The 23,614-nt window shown below is 33.8% G+C and overlaps 1 protein-coding gene across 1 annotated transcript in view; it reads right to left on the minus strand.

The window, feature by feature from the left end:
* Positions 1-23,614, minus strand: part of VPS50 (VPS50 subunit of EARP/GARPII complex) — a 127,797-nt gene that overhangs the window by 37,450 nt on the left and 66,733 nt on the right. The window contains exons 15-20 of the mRNA XM_032252955.1: positions 12,881-12,975; positions 12,442-12,540; positions 6,208-6,298; positions 5,233-5,409; positions 2,348-2,466; positions 47-153 (exon numbers count right to left, since the gene is read on the minus strand). Coding sequence (XP_032108846.1) covers positions 47-153; positions 2,348-2,466; positions 5,233-5,409; positions 6,208-6,298; positions 12,442-12,540; positions 12,881-12,975 — 688 coding nt within the window. The remainder of the gene's footprint in view (positions 1-46; positions 154-2,347; positions 2,467-5,232; positions 5,410-6,207; positions 6,299-12,441; positions 12,541-12,880; positions 12,976-23,614) is intronic.

A 23,614-nucleotide genomic window follows, 5' to 3' on the forward strand; every position in this document is an offset into this window, starting at 1 on the left:
TTTTTTTTTTCTTTTTTGGAAAAAAAAAAAAAGTGCAGCTACTTACCAACAAGTCTTATTACATTCAACGTTGTATTTGTTAAAATAGGTGCATTCACTTTATTTAGACTGTAATCTGATTTCTTCCTGCTTTTTAGAGTTTCTCGAGAAACACTTTATATGGAAAAACAAAACAGAGTTGCTAGGGTTATCAAGTATTAAACCAATAAGTTACGCAGATTAGGCTCTAACCTTCATAACTAATTATTTGATGAAAATCTTACTATGCATTAAGTAGAGAGATTAACTTCTTATCCTTATAAAATTTACATTCCATAAGACAAGCAAAAAACTAAAGTACCATAATGCATTTCTTCGATTCTAAAACATTATCTATCAACCACTAAAAAAGCTACATCACTTTAAAAAATAGATTTTCTAGGATAATTATAGATCTAAGTGTAAATGTACTATGTTTCTTCATTTCGGAAACTTATAAACATTAAAAAAAATACCATCCTAAGAATCTGAATTAAGTATAGAATATTGATGGCAGTATTTGGGGCTAAGGGGCAGCATTAGGTTCAATAGAAAAATTAAATTTATATGGTAAGCACAGAAAAAAGGGCCAGCATAAAATAGGGTCAGAGATAAGAAAGAACAGAGTGTGCTCAGAAAATTACAAGGAGTTTACCACATGCACATGTAGAACAAGTGGACAGAGGGGAAAATGACAAGAAAGGAGACAAGTAAAGGCCAGATCCTTGAAAGCAATCAAACCCGAGGGACATGAACCTTATCTTGAATACAGTGGTGAGTCACTAAAAAGTAACCAGTAACATGACATGACTTAATTTTTATCTATGAAAAAAAAAAAAAAAACCGTAAATTTAGATCTAAGAGTTGTTTGGAAGTGGGCAAGCCTAGAGACAAGTGCCAAAGTAAGGGAGTTGATTTAACAATCTGGCACAGAGATAATTTTGGCATAAACTAGAATGGTAGGGGTGAAATACAAGAAAAATTGTTCAAGAGACACAAATTAGAACTGAGAATAACTATTAATTTATTGGCTTCAGTTACCAATTTGGTCAATTCAAACTTCTTAGGGGTAAGAAGTTTAGGGGCTGCAATAACCCTACCAAAAATTGAGACATATATACATGTACTGGCAGACACTATCTTACTTGTACATTTCAATTCAAATGGACCTTTCCTTTTGGCCAAAATATGCCCAAAATAAATCTAATAAAGAATTCCAACAAAATAGTTCTATTCAGTTCACAGTAGATCATACCAACACTTAATATCATACATATGCAAAAACAAATAGGACAAATTTTTTCAATTAAAATACCTACAAATACGTGAATTGCTCACTTTTGAAAACAATTATTTCAGTCGGGATTTCAAGTTAAACAAGTATCAAATAGATAGCCTGGAGTTAAACAATAAGAGTATACTTAAATCTATCATTAAGAAAAAAGTACATCTATGGTCACTAAATGTTTGATAGTCATGAAATCAAGTCATTTCAACATCTAAGAATCAGGCTCATTTAACTGGCAAAAGGTAAGAAAATACTGTTATAATTATCATAGTTTTGAAGAGGTCAGTTTATCATAAAACACAACTCAACCACTAATGGGACACCTTGATAGAAGGTTCAAATAGTGAACACAAATGACATAGGGAAAATAAGTGGCAACTTTCTGTGTTTACAAGATTGAAGCAAGAACTCCACATACAAAACAAAAGACCATTTTCTCTTTGAGGTTTTTTTCTTTTATTAAATCTATGTAAAGAATAAATGGCCACCAGGCAGCATTGATTTTATAAATCTAAAGGTTTCTTCCTCCGCAAAAACTGATCTCTGATTATACCCAATATTTTCAACAAGATAATAAAGTAATTTTAACAGATTTTAAAAATAACTATCTAACTTTGTGATGACATAAAAAAAGGAATTAGAATCTTGTTACAAAAAACAATGTCAAACAAACCATATAACTCAAAGGAAAGCTACATTAAAAGTAGCCATTTAATAACTTATAAATGACTAAATCAGTTTCTTTCTTGACACAGTAACAATCCAGTTCACAGTTAAATGAACTGATTTGTGAGATGCCAGCAAAAGTTTTGTGAACTTTTCATATATCTATTTTATTTTTCCTGAAATTCAGTTATGAAATGTTAAGGGGAAAAACTTACATTTTTAGACTTCCAGGAATTATTTTTAAATGATTCTGTCAGGTGGCATTATAAGTACCAAAAAAAATTAATTTTGTTTTTTTCTTAACCTTAAAGGAAATCATATATGTTAAGATAACAAGATAAAATGCTAAATACCACACAATATATGAATAATCACCTTTTCACAGGAGCATCTCCTGTCTGCTCATCCACATAGTCTCGTTTGAGTTCCTCAGGAACATCACTGTCACTGTCATACTCTTGATAGGCACTCTTTTCCTGTTCATCAGATTCATACTGAAGAAAACACAGGATATTAAAAAGTGAGTATAAAGAGCCTCTTTTTGTGGGGTGTCTCAACACAGTGAAAGTACCCCATTTTATAAGCAACAGCTAAATACAAGAGAATTCTCAATTTAGCTTCAATATTGTTACCAAGAATCTCACTATTCTTCCATTATCTTCATCATTTCTACCTTAATCAGCACAAAATAAAAATATTACACCTATAAAAGCTTGAAAATGTGCAACAAGTTCAAATTGCCATAAACAAGAACCTAACAAACATTCCACTTGGCCTAAAAAGAGAAAAGTATATATTTTGCTTCTTTTTTTTTTTAACCTAAAATCTCTCAGAAGTTTCACCATACTTATTTCCAATTGCTAATAAAACTCTTGAAAAAGAGGTTCAGTATCCAATTCTGGCACCCTGGAAGTATTACTTCAGCTTAATAAATATGTGCAACACACATGCTGATGTTCTACCTAATTCACTATGATAAGATTTAATTCTAATGGTAACTTAGAAAATTAAGCTTAGAACACAAGGACCTACTGAGAATGTGGACAAAAATGGTAGATTTCCCCTTGAGAGGAAGGGTCTCTTCATAACATTTTCATCATCTTTATGGTACCATGGCCCAATGCCAGCATGGGAAGGACAGTGAAATTCAGGCACAATAAAGGAAGCAGTGACAGCACTTTCATTATGATCATCATCATCATCATCATCTATTAATGTTACAGATTTATATGCTTAAATAATGGCTAACATTAATACGATTAAATGATAGCTAACACTGAGTTTTTAACCAAGTATTATGCTAAGTGCTTTCATGAGTTATCTCATTTAATCCTACAGACACTTCTATGAGGAAGTTTTATCTCCACATGACAGTTGAGGAAACCAGTATGATAACAACATGGCAAGAAGTTAGTCCCGTAATTCAACAACCATATTTTGAGAGTCTATTAATAAAAAGCACTATGAAAGGTCATATTTAAATGTGGACCCTGATTCTCAAGACATAAATTGCACCTGGAAAGATGAGATCACACATTAATAACTGCAAACAAGTCTTACAGGTAATCCTCTATACCTATACACAATGTGATCCCGATGCTATGCAGAAAGGTATTCTACACAAGCTAGGATGTCCTGGTTACAACAACAGAGCTTTGTGACCACACTGTATCATATATACTCATTATTTGAGGATTTAATATTTGCAAATTTGCCTATTCACTAAAATTTATTTGTAACTCTAAAGTCAATACTCATGACATTTTGGGAGTTATTCATAAATATATGCAGAACAGTGAAAACTTTGAGTCATACAACATGCATGTTACCAGCTGAGGACAAACAAGGCATGCTCTGTCTTCCTGCTTAGGCTCTCATACTATAAACAAGTTTCCTTTTCATGACCAATTTAGTGCCAAATATTTTATATTTTTGTGCTTTTTGTTGGTGATATAACTGTTTTGAATGCCCCTGCAAGTGTAGCACTGAAGTGCTGTCTAATGTTTCAAAGTACAAGAAGACTGTGATGTGCCTTACAAACAAACGTGTGTCTGGTAAGTGATAAGCTTCATTTAGGCATGAGTTATGGCGTTGTTGACTGCGAGTTCAGATTATGTACTGATGAGCTGATAAACATGCTGCAACCAGAGGCTCACAGGAAAGTAATCCTATATTTGCTCTGGGAGTAATGGTTCAGTATTTGCTAATTCAGTATTCACGGCAACTTTATAGAACACACTGATGCAAACAATAAGATTCAAATGTTATGTCAGTTTTAAATAATGAATCACTTTTATAGAGAGATATATTATTTTAAAATAATTGGGATGACTTTAAATTCCTCTTGGTTTAGTCAACTTCACAGAGGCAAAATGTCACAAAGAATCACTGAATCATAAAATATGGCTTACTATGAAACAATTTAAATTTCATGAATTTTATCTTCATCAAATAAAGAAATTCTATAATAAAATATAAAGACAAATCCTTCAACGTATTTTTGTCATATCTGAATAGTTTTCACTTCAGCTTCATAAAATCGAAAATAAAAATCATATTGGGTCACTACTGAAATTAAGAAGAAACCATCAAACAAAATATTAAGTCAAGTAAAATACTGTGAAACCCCATGTAGGTAACTGTGAAGCAAGCATTCTTCTTACTGTAAATCTCAGGAAACTGAGGGTGACAGATTTTGCCAAGGGCCACACAGCTGATAAATAATAAAGATGATATTCATTATCTGCCTTCAAATCCTTTCCACTAACTCACACTATGTCTAGTTAATACTGTTTTTGAGGTCCTCAAAGTGTGGTTAAAACACTGTACTTCTAAATCTCAAAAAATATCCCTGCCTGCCAACTAAGCAAGACATTATCACTTTCTCTTAGTTAAAGGGACATGGAACAAAATAAACCAGTTACCCATAAAGGGTGTCAAGAAAAAGGAGAGATGATATCTATTCCCTCACTCATCTGTCTGTACAATAAATCATATAAGTATTCAGTGAAAAAACTATATTACTACTTGATTAGCAACATAAAAACATAATAAGAACATAAACAAACAAATTTACTATTTAAGAGGACAAGGTCAACAATGCAAATTATAGAGTCATTATCTATAAATGTAATATCATAGGTACATTAAGTATATAGGTAGGCAGAATGGTAGTAAATGGACACATAAATGTAGTGAATTGCCTTACTCATTGAGTAGAATGTTTTTAAATTAAGAAATCTCACTTATGTTTCACATACCCCATTAGAAGCCAAGACATCTTCTGTTTCTTCATCTTTGTGGTTAGCCTGAATTTCAAACGGATTCCCACCACTACAGTACTGCTCAAACAAGGTCACTGCTTTTGAAGAATTTGAGACTGGCTGCTTACTAGGTGAAACTGATGGGGAACGGGACTGTTCCATGAATTTAAATTCCTAGATGTTAAAAAAAGGAGCCAGATACCTTTTAGCAAAAATAAAATTCTAGTATATAAACAGAATCCATCAATATAAATGTAGAGTATCAGAAAAATAACATCTTGACCTTCAGGTTATTGACTTTTAAATCATGCAAGTTGCCTAAAAGCACACACTTGGAAATACGTGATTAAAGGTTTTCCTAAAGACAACTCGGTGAATGATACCACTTAAAACAGTATCATCTGCATCAAGCTACTTTTGACTTCCTTTAAGAAGCTGCACAGATCATTTTTTAAAATAGCTTAAGAAATCTGAACAATGTCTTTTAAAAATTTTAACACAACAGCAAAAATCCTAATCAATAAAGTCATTTATGAAAATAATTGTTAAAGTAAAACACCTTGCTTTTTCATATGCTTACATCACTTAAGATATTCTATACAAATACATCAGAAACAAAGTATAAAATATATATCTGTGTTACACTGATGTCCACAAAATACAGCAGTCGGCCCTTTCCTGAATTCAAAACAAACAAAAAATAGCATTTTAACTGTAACTCTTTTTAGGCAAAAGAGATTTCCTGAAGTATGTAAACTGAATTTTGTAAAAGAAGACAGATTTTTCATAACCATAAAAGGATCATTCCTATAAAAGATGCTGCCTACTAATGACTTCCAAGAAAGGAATAAAAGAAACTGTTTCTTAATTTATTTTATAAATGTTTTCATATATTTTCGGATAATTTTTTCAAAAAGAAAAGGTAAAAAGATGACTAAAAGACATATTTCTTTGTTCTTAAGAGATACTTACATGAAGTTGCAAGATGCTGAAATTTGACTTAACAGGACAAAGTTCCCAAGTCTCATTCTCTAGGAACATTCTCAGTTCATCAAGCCGTGTTCTTAAAAAAAGAAAATGAACACTCCAAAAAGTGAGAAGAAAAGTACACTGCACACAAGAATTGAGGAAATAACGTATGACACAAATAATTATAGGATTATCATCATGATCATAATCAACTTTGAGAACCCATTCGTATTAATGCAGTAAACTGAAATGTTTACTTTAGTTAATATCATCCTTGAGAGAAAAACTCTCTCAAATGTTTACTAAACTAAATGTTTGTACTATATTGCAAAAGTAATACATAGGAAATGACAATTTTATTAGAGGACTAAATTAAAAGCTTGTCACCAACTCACATACTTAAAATATCCTCAGCTGATTATATATCAATGCTAAAACATAAAGACAAAATTTACAGATTATACGAGATCATCAATACTAACACATTACATTAAACAGCACAGCTCTAGTAAAGTCACAGATCTAGTGAACCATATCTAGTAAAGCCACAATAGCAAGATAATTATCGCTTTCTGAAAATGTTTAGCTAAGTGCCTATCCCTACACAGCATTTACAAATTAAATTAGCAGGTAAGACACCTATATACTTGACATTCCACTAATCACTTATGCCATACTGATCTCTTGTTTCTTTAATGCTATTGTTCTTACTGTCTATCCTGAGTAATCAACACATTATATAGGCAATCCCAGAAAAACAAACCCTTTTTTCCAGTTGACAAAGGGCCAGTGCCTGCTCTATTCTTCCTCTTTCAACCACAAGTTGGTAGTACCGTGCTAAAAACAAAACCTAGATTTTTTTCAATCCACAGGTTCAAAATAGATAATAAATAAATGACTCTAAAAAACAGGAATTGCTCCAAATACTAGAGTTAACGGACAAGGACTTTAAGATAATTACTAAAAGTTAAATAAAACAGAAAAAAATATGTATAAAATGGATAGAAAAGAGAATTTCAAATAACTGCAATAAGAGAAACAAACAATAAGAGAATCAAATAGACATCTGAGAACTGAAAAATATACTTCCAATTAAAAACTGATTGGATTGTAAAACAGCAGTCTAGAGATGGCTGAAGATAACATTCATGAACTCAAAGACAGATCAACATAAAATATCTAAATTGAAGCAAAAGTTGGAAAAAAAGGGAAGAAACAGAAAAGATCATAAGAGATATGTGAGATAGTAAAAACATTTATTATGCAGGCAATTGGATGGAGAGGACAGAGAAGAGGCAAAAACAGTATTTGAAGACATAATGGCCAAGAATTCCCAAAAGTGATTGTGTGCATAGCTCACCACACATAAAAATTACCTCAATTGGATCGCAGACCTAAGTAAAAACTAAAACTACAAAACTTGACAACTCAATAATAAAAAAACAGTAACCCAATTCAAAATGGATGAAAACTTTGAACAGATATTTCTGCAAAGAAGATACACAAAGGCCAATAAGCACCTTAAAAGATGCTAAATATTATGAGTCATCAGGGAAATGCAAACCCAAAACATGATAAGATACCACTTCATACCTACTAGGCCAGCCATAATCAGAGACAAACAACAGGTGTTGACAAGGTTTTACAGAAATTGGAACCCTCATATAGTATTAGTAGAAATGTAAAAATGTATCATGACTTTGGAAAAAAGTGTGACAGTTCCTCAAAATGTTAAACAGGAAGAGTTACCATAGGACTCAGTAATTCTGGCTGCTGTAACAAATTACCACAAACAAGGTGACTTAAACAAGCGGAAATTTATTCTCTCACAGTTGTAGAGGCCACAGCCTGAAAATCAGTATCAATGGGTTGAAATCAAGATGTTAGCAGAGCTCCACTCTCTGGAGGCCCTAGGGGATAATGTGTTTCCTGTCTCTTACAGACTGGTTTGTGGTATTTATTACACTGTAATTTAAAACAAATACAGTGATAATAGGTATAACCCAGATTGAAGAAGCACAGTCAACGCTAGGCATAAAAAATGTATAGACAATAATATATAAAGCAAAAGTATATGACAAAACACCAAGAGGATAGGAGAAGTAAATGCAGTTAAAGTTGGTTCCTGCGTTATTCTGGAAGTATGCTACCTAGACTACAGTAGAACATAAATGCATATTGAAATGGTGGTGGTAACCATTACAAGAATGTATTTTTTAAAAGCTAACAGAAAAATTAATATAAAAAGTAAAAATATATATGATCGATCCAAAACAAGCAAAAAGAGAAAAATTTTTTAAAATATTTAACATTTTAGATATAAAACAGCAATATGATGGGTTTAAATCTATTAAGAATTATGCCAATAAATATATTAAATGTAAATGGAAAGACAGTTCTATCAAAACACAAAAATTGTCAGACTAGATTTAAAAAACATCAACAACAACAAAACAAGTCCAGACTTGATAAGTGGTTGAAAAAGGGCACATTTTAAATATAAGAACACAATTAGAAAGAAAGTTAAAATTACACAAAAACACAATTTCTCAAAATCATAAGCTGGGGTAGAATTATCAAAATTATTTTCTACATCTATTAAAATGATAATTATGATTTTTTCTTCTATTCTGTCAATTGATAAATTAAATTTCTTAATTTTTTTTTTTAATGTTTAGCCAACTCCAGTTCTCCTGAAATAAATCCTACCTGTTCATAGCATATTATCCTTTTCAGGTATCACTGAATTTAATTTGCCAATATTTTGTTTAGGATTTTGCATCTATGTTCTTTTTTTTTTTGAGATGGAGTCTCACTCTGTCACCCAGGCTGGAGTGCAGTGGCGCAATCTCGGCTCACTGCAACCTCTGCCCAGGTTCAAGCAATTCTCCTGCCTCAGCCTCCTGAGTAGCTGGGATTACAAGTGTCTGCCACTGCGCCGGCTAATTTTTGTATTTTTAGTACAGGCAGGGTTTCAACATCTTGGCCAGGCTGGTGTTGAACTTCTGACCTCTTGATCCACCCGCCTCAGCCTCCCAAAGTGCTGGGATTACAGGCATGTGCCACTGTGCTCGGTCTGCATCTATGTTCTTATGTGATACTACTATGTCATTTCCCTTTCTTATTATGTCCCCTTGTTCTGTTTTGGGATCAATGCTATGCTGGTCTCATAAAATAAATTATAAAACATTCCCTCTTTATTCCATAAAAGAGTTGTGTTGGTATTGTTTTCTCCTTAAATATTTGGTAGAATTTACCAGTAACATCAGCAGGCCTGAAGATTTATGCAAATGTTTTGAAGCCCAAATATAATTTCTTCAAAAGACCCAGGACTATTCATATTTTCTATATTTTGTTTTGTAAGGTTATTAAGTTTGGCTTTATAAGGAATTTGTTTATTTCATCTAATTTGTTGTATTTTCTTCTAAAAAGATAGGTGACTTCTCTCTTCTAACACCAGTCAATGCAACCTTAGGATCCTTGAAAATATTTTATAAGCTTTGATTACTAAAGTAACTACAAAATAAAACATACTTATTAAACAGAATATTTTGACAATTATACATTGCTCTGTAATTTTTATGTCACTATGGTTTTAATTAGAATATTTGTGCTTTTAGAAATTCTCCAACATGTGACAGAACAATGTTCTTTGGGTGTGTATAAACTTAGTATATGGATTTTTTTTTAATGGGGGAAAATAAAACTTATACTTTTGAGAGGTAGGAACAAACAATAATAGAGACTGTGTTCCCTCGCATGTTCATACGGTTTTATCCCAGAAAAAGATAGTGGAATGCAAACTTTCAAACAACTACCACAACTAACATTAATACATGTCATAAGTAGATGTGCTGCCAAAAATAAACTGCTCCTATTTTTACCTTTTTATTATGCCTATAACTTCAAACCAATAGCTTAAAAGGATTCAAAGTCAGAATAATTTGGTTCAAGAATGTCTTCATTCTCGAGAGCTCTATTTGGCAGGAGAGGACATTGAAACAAACTGTATGCACATTTAAACACTTCCATTAGCAAAATAAAAACACCTCATCTATATTTCACCATGTTTCATACAGTTTTTCAGTATTTATGTAGTATGATTTGGCAAAGGGGATATTAATTTGTGATTTTGCAGATTTAGATTCATCACTGACTAATGCAATGACTTTAGTCATTTCAATGTATGTACACTAGCATCATTTCTAAAGTTCCCGTCAAGTTTATTTTGTTTTGTAAAGAAACAAATATACCTTAGAACACATTGATGGTTTGCACCAACTTTACCAAATGACTTCCACTATAATTTTCCCAATGGCAACTGTCAGAGAGACAAATGACTTCAGACAGGATAGAAACTAAACTACCTTAAACTTTTTTTTAAATACTAGGGAAAAAGAATAATACCGTGTAATAATTAAATCCTTCCTGTTTAACCTGCCCCAATTTTTATAATATAAAATACTGCAAGAAAACGGGTCATGATGTGCAGAACTAATGGAGAGACCTTTTAATCTGGCCACTTCATTTTATAATTCATAGAATCACTGGCCAGAGAGGTTAAAAATTTGCCAATATCAGACAGTTCGTAAGCAGCAAAAAATGGGACAAGAACCTAAGTCTACTATTACTCAACGCAGGTTTCCTTTAAATAATATAGCACAGCCACATCAATGAGAAATAGGTTTTACAAATGTTTCTAAAAGAAGTTATTTAAAATGTTGAGTGTTTGTGGAAGATTTAAGTCATTCATTTCTGTATTCTCTAATTTCATTAATGTGAACTCTGTGAAGAATTTCCATCATGGTCAAAATCTCCATATCTAGTTGCTACAGATGACAGACACCTTTCGACAATAAGTAAAACAGAATGCAGAATGGAAGCCACTAAATAGATCAGTTTTTCTATATTGTACACACATCCTAGACACTAGGAACACCAAAAGCTCTCCCAGTTGTCATGTTGGATACAAAGCAATCTCTGGGAAGAGAGACATTTGGCATGATTCATACTACAGGGAAAATGAGGCTTCTTGCTCCTTTGTGCTTCCTTTTTATTCCCTATCCATGATTAACAGGCCCCTCCCACTTCTATACAGGAATGTTTAAGGAACCAGCCCTTTGTTTTAGTTAGGGTTTAAGTTTTCACAGAAAACAAAGTTATAAATAAAGGCAGTGTTAGGGCTTCCTGTTGGTCCCTTCCCACTGTTTCCATGAGGTTTATTCAATTAAATTTTTAAATTTTTAAACATTCTCAATTATGAAACTCAAAGGCTCTGCTTTAGTATAGTTCAATTTAAATCCTTTTCAAACAATTTACTTAATTGTTTGCAATTAACACAGACAACTCATAGTCAATATATTTAATAATTAATTAATCAATGGTTTGGTGTTCAGTCATCTTTCTTTTGACATGGCATATATGACTGTGAGCAGGTGTTGACTATGGACAAAAGAAGAAAAAGCAGAATTACAAATCATGACTCTCTCTGGCACCAAATAACATGGATATCAAAACTTAATTGTAAAAAGTAAAAGTTCAGAATAAAAAGTAAGATATAATTCAACTCAAAGGACAAAATATATCTAAGGGATACAACTTAGGATCTATCTTATAACAAGAGAAGTCTAATGTTAGCTTTCTCTTCCCTCAATTTACTGCTGCTCTAAGCATATAATCACACTGGCATTATGAACATTCTTTCCCACCTTCCTCCACTCCCCAAAAACCATTCGTAGTCACCCTTTTAAATATTAGCTGTGATTGTTTTGCAAGGCAATACCGTATACAAATTTGGCTTTGTAGCAAGATTCTGAATATCATATCCTCTCCTCTAGAAGACTTATTACTTCTAAAAGATAGATGCTCTCAAGCACCCCCTCACTGAGCACTGCCTCTACTGATTTAACTTCCTTATACACACACCCATATGTATGCAGGCATGGAACAGTGGCTAAATTCTTTCTGGGAACCTTGATCTAATAATCACGTTTTACTCATAAAGGAATCAGTAAGCCCCTCAAGACAAAGAATACATTAAAATTTACAATGAATACATAATGAGAACATTTCATTATATTTTGGTTTAAAAAAACCCTTAACCATCTTTAAAAATGTACAACACATTCAAATTCAAAAGTAATTGTTTAAAATCAATTAATGCTATAAGATTAAGGATTAGACAAAAGTATTATCATTACTTAAATAAGTCCATTCATATTTTATTAGAGTTCTTACCTATGGTAATTCTTGAAATAATTGACACTTTGTTTTCTAATAGACTCCTGTAAAACTTCAGACTTGCTACCACAAAATTCTTCTCCAACTTGCATCAACCTAGTTGGATAAAAAAAAGTTTAAGTAAATTTCAGCAACATCCTTATAGAGGAAAAAGAAGTGCAGGTTCTTTTCTTCAAAGATTAAAAAAAAAAATGCAAAAATTTGGATATGTGAAAAAATTCTAAAGATCACAAATCCATTAAGGTTTACAAACATCTAGAGGGCAGAAATATTTAAATACACTAACATAAAAACATAGCAGCCATCAAATTATGAATGTATGATTATCTTCATTTCCATAAAGAAGTTACAGATGATAACTCACCAGTTCATTATTTCTTGATTATCATGGTTGAATGACTCATACTAAAGAATAAGACAAGATCTTAAACACTACCTGCTGATTATATCCAAAACAAAGATGAAATCATCATATTTGAATATAGACAAATCAGTTCCAAGCAAGTAGGTTTTTACTTTTAGCTGAACATCCTGTAAGACAAAGAAAAAAAAATTCAAGCAGATCCAAAATATAGAAAATGAGGTATCAGAACCATTTACTCTATAGTTCCAGATTAAAATGAGACAGGAATTATTCTTAATTTGACAAAGAATATCTATTTAGGCCAACAGCCAAAATCCTTAAGGGAGATATAACAGAGACAAACCCATTAATATCAGATACAAAATAGTAATGGTCACAATCATCACTATAATTTAACAGTTATATAAATTTCTATCCAACATAAAAGACACAAACACACATACCCATAACATGTTAAGATAAAAATTATATCTTCATACTGGACATGATAAAAATCATTATTCATGGTTTGATTGGTTAGAACCCCCAAAATAAGCAATTCAAAAATAACTGAATAATATATGAAATGACTGTATATATGTATAAGATAATGCATAAAAGTTACATTTCATGTATACCTGCCATAGTACCTTAAAATCAAAAAAGACATGCCACTTTCAATAGAGATTAAAATATAATATTAGGAATAACCTTAATAAGAAATACGAAACCTATAAGAAAAAACTAGCAACTCTAATGAGATACAAAAATAAATTTGAAAAGAAATTGTAATAAATTGAGAGTCAGGGGACTGGATAAGTGACTAAATAGTATAAAGATGTCAACTTTTTCAAATTAATATACAGCTTCCATTAAATTATAACCAAAATCACAACAAAAACTTTCCTAATTCTAAAATTCACCTGGTATAAGAGGTAATTACCACTTTTTTAAAAAGCTTTGAAAAGAAGAAGTTATGAGTAATGTTGGAAAACTGGTACTACCTATATTAAAAACTATTTTTTAATGCTAGCAATATAACAATATAGAGAAATCAATAGACTAAAAACAGTGTGTGCATACATATGAAAATAAATAAATAATGGCCTAATAAACCCTGTAAAAACTGTTTTCTGAATATTCACTTTGTGTCACGTATTATGCCAAGAACTTTACAAATTACATATTATCTTTAATCTTACAACAGCCTGGTTGAGCAGGCATTTATTATCCCCCTAGAAGAAACTTTGAGGGAAGACAGACCTGGAATCAAGGCTTAGTTTTGTTGTTCACTGAGCATGTGAACTCCTAAGGAGTCAGGTAGTTGTCTATGTTCACATGCTCAGTGAATAACAAAACTAAGCCTTGATTCCAGGTCTATCTTCTCTCAAAGTTTCTTGTTTTCACTGCACCTTGCAACAAAGAGACATTATACATGAAGAGGAGGAGAAAGAATATCCAGTAAATGAAGAAAAGAAAAACCTGACTAGCCTGGGTGGAGGGAAGGGGTGGAAATCCTCTCTTTATATTATATATCAAAAGAAATATAAAATGTATTAAATAAGCATTTTTGTATATTTTCAAAAGATTAAAAGTTAGATATTAGCAATTAATTCAATAAAGCCAAAATATTTTCTGGGTCTCTTTTAAGTGTTCTAGGCAGTACTCTAGGTATTAGAGATAACAATCTAAAGTTTAGATGACAATTTAAAATTACCAGATAAATATTTAGCTAAGCTTTACCTGGGAAAGAATATATTAAGAATAAATATAGAAAAAAGAATTCACAAAAGAATAAAGATCAATAGTCTAACCTCATAAAAATGTGAATCATCTGCATATTAAAAATAAAATAAGTGAAAATGAAACAACAAATGATTACTAATTATCATATAAGTCATTTAGAATCTATGAAAGAAATGAACAAAAAATAAGAGCAATTAATTCACAAAACAAACTGCAATAATTAATCAATTTTTAAGTGTTCAGCTTATCTAATTAAAATATAACATCCCTCTCTCAAAAAAAAGCAACAAGCTTTTACATTGCAGGAGACACAAACGCGATCTAAAAACATTTAAAATGAAGGGATAGTCAAAGAATGACCAGGCAGATATGAACAAAATAAATACAGGAATGCAAATAATAATATCAAGCAAATGAATTCATAGCAAAATGCCTTACGGTAAAGTAAGTATTGTTTTAACTGATGTAGGAAATTAAGTGGAGAACAGAAAGTGGTTATTAGTATTTTCTAATCAATCAATATAGCATCCAAATATAAAAAGCAAAAGCAGTTAGAAATGAAAGAAAAACGTGACAAAACTACAATCCTTCTGGAAGATTAAAACTTCTCCTTCAGGAATGCACAGATCAAGAAAACAAAAACAAGTAAGGATACAGATTAGAGTAATACAATTAACAAATTTGACTTAATATACATAATTCCATGTGTATTAACAAAGAGGAAATACCTGGTTATTTTTCAAATGCTCCAGGAAGAATTTAAAAAGTTGGTAGCATGCCCTTACAGTACTTATAATCGAACAGCAAAGTCCATTTAATCAAGTCTATTTAAAAGCATCCAAAATAAGAATCCTAACCACAGAATTAACATTGCTCCTCAGCAAACAGTACTGTTACTGATAATAAAATGATCATAAATTCTTCCTTCATTCTGAATGATGTTCCTGGATTAAATACAGATTATGATGTCTCAGGTCAATAGTGTTTTGCTTTTGACCTAACCAAACTAAATATAAACTATCAAGAGTCAGAATGGATATTCTGTTGTTATTCTACCATCGTTGATTTCCTCAACATGATTATACTGTGTTGTGTCTTATTTGTCCCAATAGGGATCAAAGCCCAGAAAGAGGTGAGTTTTGGGGAGCAACCCATCAAAGCCAGAAGGAAGGCAACTGAGGAAGGGTCAGGAAACTGGTTACATACAAGGTTGAGCGAATAGGTAAATATATTGAGCCATGCTTCTTGCTGATGGAGAAGGAGATGAGCCCTACAATAGTGGACTGAAATTGGATATATCTATGTGAACTTACAGTTTAAATACACATAGAGAGAAATAAAAATAAATATAGATTTAATGGGGTATGTACATATGTGTGCACATATTTCCTAGCCTATCCACTGAAAGTGCCTGAAACCAGTGACACCCCAATAGCAATGATAGCTAACTAAAGCCAGACCCTGGTTTCTACTGGTAAAAAGAACCAGGGCTCAGGCAAAAAGGTACTAAATGAGTCTGGAATAATTTCTGTGAGGAAATAAGAAAATCCTCAAAGAATGATGAAAAAATGTCAGCAAGATACAAAAGCTAGCTTGAAGAGTGCTCTAAATAATCAATTTGGGGCAATATGCCTATAAAATAAATGATAGTAACAGACTATATAATGGATTACGCATGTGTGTGTGCATGTGTTATGTATGTGTGTGCATATACTCATATATGTTATATATTACTTCAACTTAATATAAATAAATGAAGAGTTTCCTAGATTGTGGTACCAACTAGTAAATGCTGAAGGAATAACTGTTAGAAAAATCATAATCTGACAATTATAAAAATAAAGAATAATCCAAGCAAGAAAAATAAATAAATGTTAAAACCAGTGAATGACAGTAGGATGCCAATAAATGTTAAGAAATGAGAATTTGAATTAGAAAATATGGTAACTTACTGGCAACCATCAGAACAAAACAATAAATCAAGTAAGAAACATTGGCTCAACAGAAGCTGAAGCTAATGAGCGAATGTTAGATAAGAAAGGGGATATTTATGGGAGTGCATCTTCCCCCAAATAATTTCTCATCACAAAAAGCAAAAGGATAACTTTACAGTAGAGGCATCTTACTCGAGTTAACATCACTAGTGATAAGACAAACTGGAAACAGGTACTACTGGATGGGCCTTACTTGTATGATATGTTTTTCAAAAATTTTTGACCTCAAACTAATTGTAAGAGCGCACGCACACGCGCACACACACACACACAACTCAAAGGAAGGGACATTCTGCCAAATAACTGTCCTGTAGTCTCCAAAAATGTCAAGGTTATAAAAGTCAAAGAAGGGCTGAGAAAGCCTTCTAAACTAAACATGGAAGGGGCATGACAGCTAAATCTAACATGTGACCTCAGATTGGGTCCTTCTGCTATAAATGCAAAAGATATTTCTGAGACAGAGAAACACAAGTTGGGTCTCTTGGTGAAAGTTATATATGGGCATTCTTTAGAATGTTCTTACAATTTTTTTGTATGTTTCAAGCAAACAAACAAAAAGATCTTATCTGACCTTTTTGGTGCTTTCACTTCTTCATACAAATCCAGGCTTTCACCTGTTACCAGTTCCTTCAACCTAAAAACATTAACATTTCGGGTCTGCTGGAGCCAAACACTTTTCTCAACATTTGCTTGTTTGAAAATGTCTGGCAGCATCATCATCATTTGGAAACTTAACAGAAAGCTCCAGCCCAGATCTACCAAGCCAGAAGCTCTGGGAGTCTGGACCAGCAATCCACATTTTATTAGTAACATGTCTACCAGGTGATTCTGATGCATGCTAAAGTTCACAAACCACTGCTTTAATATAGTTATTTTAAAGTCCTTGTCTAGTAGGACCCCATCTGAAATGTGCAGCCAGCTCAGAGGGTCCAGGGGGGACTTCACCCACTCAGTGCTGTGATTCAGATCCTGTGCTTACCTCATCCCTCCTGCAACCCATGGTCCACGAGAGCCCTGCCAGACTGAGGGGCACCATGGGTAGTCATGCAAATCTGAGTAGCGGCTCCCTCCAGGCAAGGCAAGTTGTCACAGGGACCTGGGCGGAAGTTTGGACTAACGCCAGCAGGATGGACCATCCCACAGAGGAGGCAGAGTTGAAAGCAGGGAAACAGACCATAAGGCCTGGCAGGCCCCACCTCCACAAAACTCAAACTGAAGCCCTCCCTAGAGAACTTGGCAGCAAATACACCAGTTTGACCCCAACCAGGAAGATGGAGCTCTGGGAGAGACACCATTGGGAAGGCGGGGCCAGTATCACCTGCAAACAAACTCCAGGAAGGACCACCCATCCAACAACCTGACCGAACCCAAGAGAGCCCAGCAACGCCCTCTAAAGGCCAAAAAAGATATATAGCTCCAACCTCAACAGAAAAAATGTCAACTCAAGAGACTGCTCCTGAAATCACCAACTTCAAAGATCAAAGGGAGATAAATCCATGAATATGGGAAAAAACAAACGCAAAAAGGATGAAACCATCAAAGAACACAACACCTCTTCTCCTCCCAGGGATCACAACTCCTCACCATCAAGGGAACAGAAAAGAGAATGAATTTGACAAATTGACAGAAGTAGGCTTCAGAAGGTGGGGAATAACAAACTTCTCAGAGCTAAAAGACCATGTTCTAACCCAATGCAAAGAAACTAAGAACCTTGAAAAAAGGTTAGATGAAATGCTAACTAGAATAACCAGCTTAGAGAAGAACATAAACAACTTGATGGAGCTGAAAAACACAGCACGAGAACTTCACGAGCCATACACAAGTTGCAACAGCCGAATCAATCAAGCAGAAGAAAGGATATCAGAGATAGAAGATCAAATCAATGAAACAAAATGAGAAGGCAAAATTAGAGAAAAAAGTGAAAAAAATGAACAAAGCCTCCAAGAGCTATGGGATTATGTGAAAAAACCTAATCTACGCTTGATCAACCTACCTGAATGTGATAGGGAGAATGAATCCAAGTTGGAAAACACTCCAAGTGTTTATCTCCAAGATATTATCCAAGAGAACTTTCCCAATCTAACAAGGCAGGCCAACATTCAAATCCAGGAAATAGAACACCACAAAGATATTCCTCAAGAACAGCAAGCCCAAGGCACATAACTGTCAGATTCACCAGGGTTGAAATGAAGGAAAAAATCCTAAGGGCGGACAGAGAGAAAGGTTGAGTCACCCAAAAAGGAAAGACCATCAAACTCATAGAGGATCTCTCAGGAGAAACCCTACAAGCTAGAAGGGAGTGGGGGCCAATATTCAATATCCTTAAAGAAAAGAACTTTCAACCCAGAATTTCATATCCGGCCAAACTAAGTTTCATAAGTGAAGGAGAAATAAAATCCTTTAAAGACAAGCAATTGCTGAGAGATTTCATCACTACAAGACCTGCCTTACAAGAGCTATTCAAAGTACTAAAAAGGGAATGGAACAACCAGTATCAGCCACTGCAAAAATGTACCAAATGGTAAAGAACAACGATGCAATGAAGAAACAATGTCAACTAACGGGCAAAACAACCAGCCAGTAACAAAATAGCAGGATCAAATTCAAACATAACAATATTAACGTTGAATGTAAATGGCCTAAATGCCCCAATCAAAAGACACAGACTGGCAATCTTGATAAAAAGTGAAGACCCATCAGTGTGCTGTATTCAGGAGACCCATCTCAAATCCAGAGACTCACACAAACTCAAAATAAAGGGATGAAAGAAGATTTACCAAGCAAATGGAGAGCAAAAAAAAGCAGGGATGGTAATCCTAGTCTCTGATAAATCGGACTTTAAACCAACAAAGATCAAAAGAGACAAGGAAGGGCATTACATAATGGTAAAAGGATAAATGCAACAAGAAGAGCTAACTATACTAAATATATATGCACCCAATGCAGGAGCACCCAGATATATAAAGCAAGTTCTTAATGACCTACAAAGAGACTTAGACTCCCACACAATAATAGTGGGAGACTTTAACACTCCACTGACAATATTAGACAGATCAACAAGACAGAAAGTCAACAAGGATATCCAGGAATTGAACACAGATTTGGACCAAGCAGACCTAATAAACATTTACAGGACACTCCACCCCAAATCCACAGACTATACATTCTTCTCAGCACCACACTGCACTTACTCCAAAATTGGCCAAACAACTGGAAGTAAATCACTACTTAGCAAATGCAAAAGAACGGAAATCATAACAAACCACAGTGCAATCAAATTAGAACTCAGGATTAAGAAAAGCACTCAAAACCGCACAGTCACATGGAAACTGAACAACTTGCTCCTGAATGACGAATGGATAAACAATGAAATGAAGGCAGAAATAAAAATGTTCTTGAAAACCAAAGAGAATGAAGACACAACGTACCAGAGCCTATGTGACACATTTAAAGCAGTGTCTACAGGGAAATTTATAGCAATAAATCCCACATGTGAAACAAGGAAAGATCTAAAATCGACACCCTATCATCAAAATTGAAAGAGTTAGAGGAGCAAGATCAAAAAAACTCAAAAGCAAGCGGAAAACAAGAAATAACTAGGATCAGAGCAGAACTGAAGGAGATAGAGACATGAAAAACCCTTCAAAAAAATCAATAAATCCAGGAGCTGGTTTTTTGAAAAGATCAACAAAGTAGACTGCTATCTAGACTAATAAAAAAAAAAAAAAAGAGTAATTGAATAGATGCAATAAAAAATGATAAAGGGGAGATCACCACTAATTCCTCAGAAATAGAAACTACCATCAGAGATTACAACAAACAACTCTATGCACATAAACCAGTACATCTGGAAGAAGACTAACCCAAGAAGAAGTTGAAACCTGGAATAGTCCAATAACAAGGTCTGAAGTTGAGGCAGCAATTAATGACCCACCAACCAAAAAAAGTCCAGGTCCAAATGGGTTCACAGCCAAATTCTACCAGATATACAAAGAGGAGCTGGTACCATTCCTGTTGGAACTATTCCAAACAATATAAAAAGAGAGAATCCTCCCTAACTCTTCTTATGAGACCAACATCATTCTGATACCAAAATCTGGCAGAGACACAACTAAAAAAGAAAATTACAGGCCAATATCCATGATGAACATTGATACAAAAATCTTCAATAAAATACTGGCAAACCAAATCCAATAGCACATCACAAAGTTTATCCACCACGATCAAGTAGGCTTCATCCCAGGGATGCAAGGCTGGTTTAACATATGCAAACCCTAGAAGAAAACCTGGGCAACACCATTCAGGACATAGGCATAGGCAAGGACTTCATGACTAAAACACCAAAAGCAATGGCAATAAAAGCCAAAATAGATAAATGGGATCTAATTAAACTTAAGAGTTTCTGCACAGCAAAAGAAACAATCATTAGAGTAAACCAGCAACCAACAGAATGGGAAAAATTTTTTGCAATCTACCCATCAGACAAAGGGCTAATATCCAGAATCTACAAAGAACTAAAGCAGATTTACAATAAAAAAACAAACAAACCCATTCAAAAGTGGGTGAAGGATATGAACAGACACTTTTCAAAAGAAGACAAATATGTGGCCAACAAACATATGAAAAAATGCTCATCATTGGTCATTAGAGAAATGCAAATCAAAAACCACATTGAGATACCTTCTCACGCCAGTTAGAATAGCAATCATTAAAAAATCTGGAGACAACAGATGCTGAAGAGGATATGGAGAAAGAGGAACACTTTTATGCTGTTAGTGGGAATGTAAATTAGTTCAACCATTGTAGAAGACAGTGTGATGATTCCTCAAGGACCTAGAAATAGAAATTCCATCTGACCCAGCAATCCCATTACTGGGTATATACCCAAAGGATTATAAATCATTCTATTATAAAGACACATGCACACATATGTTCATTGTGGCACTGTTTGCAATAGGAAAGACCTGAAACCAACCCAAATGCCCATTGATGATAGACTGGACAAAAAAAATGTGGCACATCTACACCATGGAATACTATGCAGCCATAAAAAACGACAAGTTCATGTCCTTTGTAGGGACATGGATGAATCTGGAAACCATCATTCTCAGCAAACTGACACAAGAACAGAAAACCAAATACCACATGGTTTCACCCACAGGCAGGTGATGAACAATGAGAACACTTGGGCATAGGGAAGGGAACAACACTCACAAGGCTAGGTGGGTGGGGTAGGGGAGGGGAAGGATAGCGAAGCGGGGCAGGGAGGATGGGGAGGGATAACACTGGAAGAAATGTCTGATGTAGGCAATGGGGCGGGGGCACAGGGATGGAGACAGGAAACCACCGTGGCATATATGTACCTATGTAACAATCCTACAGGATGTGCACATGGACCCCAGAGCCCAAGTACAATTAAAAAAAAAAAAAGTGGCTGTGGGTCTGTTCTCTCCTAGGAAGGGATCAGCACTTCCCTGATTTAGTTTATTTGGGTTTCCTTGCCTCTTCATCTCTAATAATTTTTTTTATATATGTAAAAGCATTACTTTATATATATCTTGATTAGTCCTGAGGTTAGAGTAGGAGAGATGGTCTCTTGCAACTTTCTACATACTAACCAAATGTAGAAATCATTAAATCAATTCAATTTTCAAGAATCAGCAGTATAACAGTACAGTTTATATACCTGTAAACAGTCTGCTACAAAAATTTATAATTAGTATATACATATCAAAGCACTGACTCTTCTGTGGCGTAGGAATAAATCCTGGAAGGAAAAAACTCCCCTTTGATTATGGGTAAATTTTCTGCCTTTATTCCAACTCTTACTTTTTGTATTGCTTTATATGAATCCATCCTTAGCCAACCATGCTTTGGAATTCAGGATTTCAGATGTTCAAAAGGTATACATATTACATATACATAACATCCCCATTGGGGTCTGGGCCAACATTCCAAAATCAGACACAATATTCCTGCAGTGTATGAATGTTCACCTTAACGGAGTAAATAAAAACTATCAACAGCCTAATGATAATACTGGCTAGGTTCTGCTGTCAAATGAATTCAATTCAGGTCAGCTTTTGCCTGCTAAATGTGTTACCAAAAGAACTTTTGTCTTTCAGGGCTTTTGCTTTCTTTACTGCAGTGAGCCTTGCAATTTCAATTTAATAACTATTCAGTGAGTTCCTAAAGTATGCAAAGTCTGTTCTAGACATAGTTGAGAACCGGGATTGTTAATGTAAAAGGGACTGGAGAGTAAAAGAGACTGAGGAGTGGTGGAAATTAAGATACTCTAAAGCAGGTGTGTCCAATCTTTTGGCTTCTCTAGGCCACAATGGAAGAAGAATTGCCTTCGGCCACACATAAAATATGCTAACATTAATAATTGCTAATGAGCTAAAAATAATAATAATAATAAATTTAAAAATCACAAGAAAAATCTCACAGTGTTTTAAGAAAGTTTACCAATTTGTGTTGGACCACATTCAAAGCTGTCCTGGGCTGCATGTGGCCCATGGGTCATGGGTTGGACAAGCTTGCTCTAAAGCTCAAAACCTAAAACACAAGAATCTATACTTAAAAATATGATGACTTCCATTAAACTGGTCAAATGCTTAAATAAGAACAGCTTTACTAAGCTTTATGTTTAACAGATTTTCCTATACCAGGAATGCCATCAGGTTGCCAAACTGAATGGAAACTAACTATATAAAGTGCCAAGTCAGTATTTCAAAGTACACTGAATTACTAGAAATTCTATCATAGGTTGTACAATTAAGGCCTATTGAGAGACTAAGTCAGAAACAAATCACATCTGATCCTGGCTGTGTATTCAATAACTATAAGATTTTCCCTTCTTTTACACATAATACTCAGAAAAAAGTCAGCCTAAATCCACAATTAATGATAAATTAATATGTATTTAATTTTAATGTTTAATATGGTTATATGAGTTTGAGTCATATGACAAAATATATGTCAAACCTCTTACAACCACCACATAAATTTTAAATACTAAAGTATGAAATCAAATAGCATATCCAATACATTATTAAAATTTAGAAGATGACTAAATTATAAATAT

The sequence above is a fragment of the Sapajus apella genome, unplaced genomic scaffold (genome assembly GCF_009761245.1).
Source record: "Sapajus apella isolate SASKATOON/1434 unplaced genomic scaffold, GSC_monkey_1.0 scaffold81, whole genome shotgun sequence".
Taxonomy (NCBI): domain Eukaryota; kingdom Metazoa; phylum Chordata; class Mammalia; order Primates; family Cebidae; genus Sapajus; species Sapajus apella.